Source organism: Plasmodium malariae (assembly GCF_900090045.1).
Source record: "Plasmodium malariae genome assembly, chromosome: 9".
NCBI lineage: Eukaryota > Apicomplexa > Aconoidasida > Haemosporida > Plasmodiidae > Plasmodium > Plasmodium malariae.
The window spans coordinates 910209-919117 of NC_041783.1; the positions used below are offsets into that span (position 1 = coordinate 910209).

An 8909-nucleotide genomic window follows, 5' to 3' on the forward strand; every position below is an offset into this window, starting at 1 on the left:
TTTTAGCATCATCGTATATTAAATAAATGAAATTTTACCTTATATAGAAATATCTTTGCTTCCACTAAAAAAAGTTTTATGATTTTAACTTTTAATAATAAATTTAAAACGCTAAATAATTATCTTGTGGCATTTATATGACATTTATATGACATTAATGTGACATTTATATGACATTAATGTGACATTAATATGACATTTATATGACATTAATATGATATTTATTTGACATTTATATGACATTAATGTGACATTAATATGATATTTATTTGACATTTATATGACATTAATGTGACATTAATGTGACATTTATATGACGTATATATGACATTAATGTGACATTTATATGACGTTTAGTGCGCATAAATACATTATATTAAAAAATACATTTTTAAGCATATTATTGTACAAATATAAAAACAACAAAAAAAGAACGTACATGTACTTGCTCTTTGCTTATATACATTACATATACGTATTATATATATATATATATATATATATATATATATATATATATATATATATATATATATATATATATTATTTATAATTTACGAGTAAATATAAAAAGGAAAAATGACGACATACACTTTAGTTCTTTTAAGACATGGTTTGTTTAAAAATAAAACAGATAATAAGAGGAAAATAATAGGAAAATTATAGGAAAACAAAATAATAATTATTATTGTTACGTTTTTGCTAATTTTTTGATAATATTTTTCTCTTTTTGTTTAATCTTTACTCTTCAAGGTGAGAGCACATGGAATAAGGAAAACAAATTCACCGGTTGGACTGATGTTCCTTTGAGTGAAGAGGGAGAACAAGAAGCAGTGTAAAAATAAAAAAAAAAAAAAAAAAAAAAAAAATAGCTGTATGTACATTTCTGTTAATAAAAAAAAGCTATTTGCTACTTTTTTTTTATAAAAAAAAAAAAAAAAAAAGAAAAAAAAAGTGTACGTTTCATTTCTACATACAGATATAACTTTTTCCCATATCATTTTAAACACTCCATAGAGCTGCAGGAAAGTACTTGAAAGAGAAAAACTTCCAATTTGACGTAGTTTACACTTCAGTATTGAAAAGAGCCATTACGACAGCATGGAAAGTTTTAAAAACTTCTGACCTCTTACATGTACCAGTCATAAAAACATGGAGATTAAATGAGAGGCATTATGGATCATTGCAAGGCTTAAATAAATCTGAAACAGCCAAAAAATATGGAGAAGAACAAGTCAAAATATGGAGAAGATCATATGACATCCCACCACCAAAATTAGATAAAGAAGATAGTAGATGGCCAGGCCACAATGCTGTTTATAAAAATGTACCAAAAGATGCTTTACCTTTTACGGAATGCTTAAAAGATACAGTTGAAAGAGTTTTACCCTTTTGGTTTGATCATATTGCACCAGATATTTTATCAAATAAAAAAGTTCTTGTTGCTGCACACGGAAATAGCTTAAGAGGATTAGTAAAGCATTTAGATAATATGAGTGAAGCAGAAGTATTGGAGCTTAACATACCTACAGGTGTGCCATTAGTTTATGAGTTAGATGAAAACTTAAAACCAATCAAACATTACTACTTATTAGACAGTGAAGCATTAAAAAAAAAAATGGATGAAGTTGCCAACCAAGGAAAGGCAAAGTGAAAGGGACAGTACCCAAATGAGGAAAATAATTACATCGCATAAGGCCTGATCAGGAGTACATATATGCATAACCTGCGTACAATACATACAAACATACGTGTATACTTACCATCTCTGTGTTGTATAAATTTCAAAAAGTAAGTTCTTTCATTTTAACCTTAACAGATAAGGTAAAATATAAAAAATTCGTGCATTGATTAAAATAATTTTTCCTATTTTTCTCGCTTATTTTTACGTAATTCTTCAATACGTGAAAAACATATTTATTCTTATGAAAATATTATATTACAGTTTATTATATTATATATTAATAAAATTAATATACTGTAATAGATTAAATTAAAAATTGAAGTATCAAAAAAAAAAAAAAAAAAAAAAAAAAAAAAATGCATAGCCAATTAATTTTTTGAGTTTTTGCTGCTTAACAGTATAATATACATATGTACAACTGAGAATTTTTAATACATCGGGAACGTGTTATTTTTGAAATAGCTATTAATAACAGTACGCACAAATGAAGACGCTCTTTTTTGGTACATTGAAAATTATAGAAAATATTTTTGTAAAGTTTAAATGTAAACTATATGATGCGAAAAAATAAAGAACCATGTGTAATATTATATACATGTAACGTGAAACGCACTGCTAATTTTTGCGTGACTGGTCTATACACTATTTAATGTGTTAACTAGTTTTACATTGCTTAATTATAGACGAGTGTTTATTAATTAATGCCATCTTGCCTCATCATAAATGATTAGCAAACTAACTGTACAATGTATTTGCTTACACATATATAAATGTGTACAATGTATATAAGTATAAGTTATACGTATATGTACATGCATATGTATATACATATATGTACTTGTTCGCTAGTAATGATGGCTCCTTTTTTGCCTTAAACGATATATTATCCCCTTCGATATTTAAACGATCAAAAAAATAAATATGCAACTCTTTCGTAAAGTAGCAACTTCAGTTGGAATTTTTTTTTTTTTTTTTTTTTTTTTCTTCTTTGTTAAATTTAATATTGAGCAGTTATACGTATTGTTACTCTTCTTTTATTATTTTTATTTCATCATATACATAACTATTTCAAGAGGAAACTTTTTGTCCTCTGGCTTATGTTAATTTTTCCTTATATATATATATGTACATATATATATACATACATGTTACGTGTATGTAATCATATATATATCTATATATATATATATATATATATATATATATATATATACGTACATAGTACATTCGTATATATGTACATACTTATATATGTATATGGCAATCCATTTGTGCATTTTTTTTTCCGCCTGTTCGGTATTTTTCATATATGCGTTAATTTTATATACGTTTATAAATTTTTTTGACAATTCCTCCAATTTATTTATAAATATTTACACATTAAATTAAAGTTTTCTTATCTCTTACTTTTACTGAGTAATTTTTTTTTTTTTTTTTTTTTTTTTCAAATATGTATTTTATTTTGTCTTTCATGTGTGCAAAAAAGTAAAGAAATAGCCAAAAACTAATACGCGTATATATTTTATTCCTACTATTTTTTATATTAACACAAAAAAAAAAAAGAAATGAAAAAAGAAAAAAGAAAAAAGAAAAAAGAAAAAAGAAGAAAGAAGAAAGAAATTATTATAACAAATAATATATTTTACATGTACAACTCAGAAAAAAAAAAAAGATATGACAAAAAAATAATTAAGGAAGGAGATGATTAAAAAATAATGAAGAGGATAATTTAAAAAATCATGAGAAGAGGATGATAAACTCAATGAAGAGAATGATTAAAATGTAATGAAGAGGATGATTAAAAAATAGTGAAGAGGATGATTTTAAAAAATAGTAATGAGGATGATAAAAAAGAAAAAAAAATATAAAGAAAAAGAAGTAAACATACTTGTAAAATTTTGAAGGAACTCTGAAGAAAATAAGCCCTTTTTTTTTCTTCTTCTTTTTTCTTTTTTTTTTTTTATCTTTTTCATATTCATGCTGTTCTTATAACTGAGTAAATATCTCGATAACTGTTTTACATTGTAGTTATCATTCGTTTACCTTTGCGTTTATCTTAAGCTTGCTTTATGTACACGTACATGTACACATATAAACATATATATACATGTATGTATATGTGTATGTATGGTTTGTATATAAACTAATTCTTGTGCACGGGATAATTAAACAGCTACAAAACTCTTAAATGTAGATAAGACTGAAGCGAGAAAAGGAAATAAGGAACATATTTTTATTACAATATATATGTATATATATATATGTTTGGTGAACTTACTATATTTTTTTCACTCAGACTTTTAAACAGAATGGTATTATAAAGTACAGAATTTACCTTAACATTTGTTTAACGTGCAAGAATTTATTAAAATTTGAAAACTTAATAAATAGTTTCTTTAAAAATAGTAAAGATAATGTCTACATTTAAAAAAGCTGTTACCTATTACTTTGCCATTGTATCACTATTCTCTGCAGTTTTTTTGGCAGTTATTGGTCTTCTGTTATTATATGATTCTGACTCACTAGAACTACATGGAAATAAATCAGAAAAAGTCAAGCCGTCCTTTATTTGTGCAGGGGTAAGAGTATAAGATAAACAGGAAAATGCAAATATATGTTTGTACTTGTGTGTATGTGCCTATATACGTGCATAAGTGAAGGCATAATTAAATTTTAGCTCCATGTGTCTATAAATATATATATATATATATATAAATATATATATTTATGTAAAAAAAAAAAAAAAAAGCATTAAAAGGAAAAACAGAGTCGATGTTCATCGAAAAAATATTTTTCCTAGTAAAAGAGAATGCTTCCATTAATATATATATTTATGTATGTGTGAGTGTGTGAAACATGGGCACGTATAATATATACACATTTGTGTTCATTTGAAACAAGCTGCACAAACACAATTTTTGATATATTTATTTTTATCCTTGCACACGGCAAGCTATATACATGCATATATATGTATCTTATATATGTGCATCTTATATATATGTATCTTATATATATGCATCTTATATATATGCATCTTATATATATGCATCTTATATATATGCATCTTATATATATGCATCTTATATATATGCATCTTATATATATGCATCTTATATATATGCATCTTATATATACGCATCTTATGCATATATGTTCATGTGTTAGCTTGTTCGCGTGTACACTTCTACATATACAAATGTGTAAAAGAACGAATAAGAATAAACCTTTTATTAATGAAGGGAATATAAATCTTAAAAATATAAATTTGTATACATATATATATATATATATTTTTTTTTTTTTTTTTTGCAGATTTATTTTTGTATATTAATTATAAGCAGCATTACATTAATCACAAGCAGTAGAAAATCGAAAAAATATAAGAGCAAAAATGTATAAAGTAAAAAAGCAACATCTATTTCAGTGCTCTTCGAATTTATTTATTATTCTTTATTTTTGTTGTTCAGTTATATCATTTTATCTATTTGCAAATACTGTGTGAGTTTGCACGTTTGTTTGCACGTTTGTTTGCACGTTTGTTTGCACGTTTGTTTGAACGTTTGTTTGCGCGTTTGTTTGCACATTTATTTGCGCGTTTGTTTGCGCTGTTTGTTTGCGCCGTTTGTTTGCGCGTATGTTTGAGCGTATATGTTTGCACGTTTGTATGTATTAATGTATGTAATTTTGTAAGTATTGGTAGCACGCAATCCTTTGCTTTTTATCAAATTAAGTGTTCCCCCCTCCGTCAATCCCTACAACCCCCCCCTTTGAATTTATGTACCTTGTAATGTTAGAAGTTCTCGACGCATGTTGTCTATGCATAATTACACATATATGCATATGTACATGTACATAAACATATACCTATCTATATGAATACGTACATATATATTATGTATGTATGTGTGTATGTATGAAGAAGAAGGAAATTTTGCATTTATTGTTTTTGTCTGAATTATAGATATAGTACACTTCGTCATATCATAAAAAAAAAAAAAAATCATAAAATTCTTTTTTTTTACACATATTTACAAAAAAAGAGGAAAAAAAAAAAAAAGATTCATCCTTTCGTAGTAATAAAAAAAAAATATATATATATGTGCATATCTATATGCATATATTATCTATATATATATATATATATATACATATACATATATATGCGTGTTCTGTATATGGCTTTTTCTCCACTTTAATTTTCGTAGCTTAAAATTTTAATTTATGTTTTTCTATTTAAAAAAAAAAAAAAATCCTTTTTTTAATAAATCATTCAATATATTATATAATATGTACCAATTTTTCTTTTTCGTTTTTGCATTTTCTTTTTTTTTTTTTTTTTTTTTTTTTGTGTAAACATTTTTTGAATACATATTTTTTTCATAATAAACAGTCTTACTACATAATTAGTACTTTTTCACATTTCATCTCTTGTTTTTTTTTTTTTTTTTTTTTCTTTTTCTTTTTTTATTTTTATTTTTAATTATGTTAATTATTCGGTATTTTTATTTTCCCTTTTCCTTTTTTTCCCACCCTTTTTACCTACTATTTTATTTTTTGATATGCTATTCATAGAATGTAGCTATTTTTCAAGCTCACATTTTGATCTTAGGCGCTAACAAAAAAAAACTAAATAAAATAAAATTGCAGCACAACAGTTTATAAATATATTTTTATACGTATATGCACATATATAAGCATGTACGTATTTATGTACGTATTTATGTATGTATGTATATGCTTAAAATTTCAGTTAAGCTTTGTAAAATTAATTTTTTATACAACCGTGCAAGGGATTGTTTACTCTTGTGATAGTATGCAATTTGACGAGAATTTTTTTTTTTTTTTTTTTCCTTAAGATTGTTGACCTGTTACAAACATCACACCGATAGGTCATTGTATGTACAGAAGTGCATGTACAAAGATACATATACATATGTAAACGTATATATCTACATGTACGTGAATAGTTAACGCCCATGTAGGTACCCTTTTTAACGTGGTCCATTGGGAAAAGAAAAATAATAATGTTAAGGTGGTGGAATCATATGAAAACGTACAGAAGTGGTATTATACGACCATACATAGTAAGATGTAAAAATTATAATATAACCACTGCACGATGGATATCCAAATATACTAGTGCACATGTAAATAGTGAAAACAAAATATTTTCAAAAAAAAATTTTAATAATGTGTTAATGCAAAATTTGAAAATTACGGAGGAGGATGACCAGATAATTTGTGAGAAGATTTTCTTCTCCAAGTACAACCTGCCTTATATGTTAAGTAGCTCCAAAAGAAAAAAAAAAAAAAAAATTAGAAGTTTTAGAGTTCAAAGATTAAAGTTCGAAGTTTAAGTTTAATGCTCAAAGCTTAATGTCCGAAGCTTAATGTTCAAAGCTGAATGTTCAAAGCTTAATGTTCAAAGCTTAATGTTCAAAGCTTAATGTTCAAAGCTTAATGTTCAAAGCTTAATGTTCAAAGCTCAATGTTCAAAGCTTAATGTCCAAAGCTTAATGTTTAATCGTTTTAATGTGAGTGCTGTGCAAATAATGTATGCTTCTTTTTTTTTTTTTTTTTTTTTGGCAGAAATACCCGTGAGCGATTTAAGACTAATAGACACATGCAACAACAACCACAATCCTACTTTACTAGTTAGGAAAAATATGATATTACTAAGAACAGGTTTTATAAGCTGTGTTATTCGATATAACGAGTTGTGGTTGTTTGATCCAAATAACCCGTTGATTATTAAAGCAACCACTTTAATAAAAGAGAATTTAAAGGAAAGAAAAAAAAAAAAAAAAAATTTCAAGTGTGCATGTGGGGAGGTTAGTAAAGCTGTTAGTGTACCTGCTGATGAAGTGGTTGGTGGAGAGACAAGTGAACCTGCCAATGAAGCAGCTAGTGATGCTGCTAACAAAGAAGCTGGTGGGAGTAAGAGTGCCACAATGGTGGGGGTGGAATATGATGAAATAGACGAAATGGGTGAGAACAGGAGGGAGGACATAATAAATGAAGAAAAGGATGCACTGCATTACCTGAACGTAAAGAATAATTTTTATAGATATAAGGGAAACGTCTTTTTCGAATTTTTATGTTTGGATGTATGTATGCAGTTGTCTATAAAGGAATATGAAAATAATTTAGACAAAATAAATATGAAAATAAGGGAAAATATATTATTACAAAGAAAAGAGGAGAACAATGAAATAAATATATTAACAAATAAGTTATTACGAGATATGATGAAAATAAAAAATTTTTTACAAAAATTATCCAACATGTTAAATGCTTTACGTAGTAATATAGAAAAAGTATTAAAGAACGAATTAGATATGAAATATATGTACTTAACATATTTAAATAATAATTCTATGCAAAAATTAAAAGATCATAGTGATCTTGAAATATTACTAGAGACACATATACAATTAACAGATGAAATATATGTACACTTAGACAATGTCGAACAAAAAATTACTCACTATGAAGAATTATTGCGTTTAAATCTTGATTATAATAGGAATAAATTTATTTTATTAAATGCAAAAATTTCTTTTTCAACTTTACTCTTTTCTGTTTGTTCAGTCATTACAAGTTTGTTTGGTATGAATCTCAAAAATTTTATTGAAAATAGTGATTATGCATTTTGCTTTGTATCCATTTTTGTTTCCTTTTGGTCCATCCTTGGCATTTATCTTACAAGAAATATAAATTCTTTGCTCAAATTTTTCGACAAATATAACGTAAAATGATGTGCCACTGCTGATGCTAGCTATGTTTTCGCTTAGTTCGGGTGCAAGATTTTTTTTTTTAATTTTTTTTATATTTTTTTTATATTTTTTTTTAATTTTTTTTTAATTTTTTTTTAATTTTTTTACGTATTTTACTTATTGTGTGTGCCCTGTTTGTATGGGCCGTTTTTGCGTTATCATAATTTGCTTTACTGCTCACTGTTTTACTTCCAACTGTTCTAATTATTTATTTTTTTATTTTTTATTTCCGCGCCTGCGCATTATTGTTTCCAGTAAAATTTCAAAGTACAATGCTTTCTTGTTATTCTCAATTTTGTCATTAAACAACTTGTTTACAGTTTTTGGTTTTAATTGTTCTTCACCCCTTAGTGGGCTCATTACATATATACAACAACAAAACACTACTACTACAGCAGTATAACAGCAAACGATAAGTCGACTACTCTATACCAACGATATGCTAC

At 25.8% G+C, this 8909-nt stretch overlaps 3 protein-coding genes across 3 annotated transcripts; all 3 read left to right on the forward strand.

Moving 5' to 3' along the window:
• Positions 1-579: 579 nt before the first annotated feature.
• Positions 580-1654, forward strand: PmUG01_09029300 (phosphoglycerate mutase, putative; the record flags this gene model as incomplete). Its single annotated transcript, XM_029004982.1, has 3 exons — positions 580-613; positions 754-835; positions 1018-1654. 3 exons carry the CDS (start codon positions 580-582, stop codon positions 1652-1654), a joined length of 753 nt encoding a protein of 250 aa, XP_028861617.1.
• Positions 1655-4098: 2444 nt separating this feature from the next.
• Positions 4099-5086, forward strand: PmUG01_09029400 (conserved Plasmodium protein, unknown function; the record flags this gene model as incomplete). The annotated part of the gene is made up of 2 exons (XM_029004983.1): positions 4099-4263; positions 5000-5086. 2 exons carry the CDS (start codon positions 4099-4101, stop codon positions 5084-5086), a joined length of 252 nt encoding a protein of 83 aa, XP_028861618.1.
• A 1625-nt stretch (positions 5087-6711) lies between these two features.
• MIT1 (CorA-like Mg2+ transporter protein, putative) lies at positions 6712-8445 on the forward strand (the record flags this gene model as incomplete). Its single annotated transcript, XM_029004984.1, has 2 exons — positions 6712-6973; positions 7277-8445. The coding sequence occupies 2 exons, from the start codon at positions 6712-6714 to the stop codon at positions 8443-8445; spliced, it is 1431 nt and encodes a 476-aa protein (XP_028861619.1).
• Positions 8446-8909: the final 464 nt, after the last annotated feature.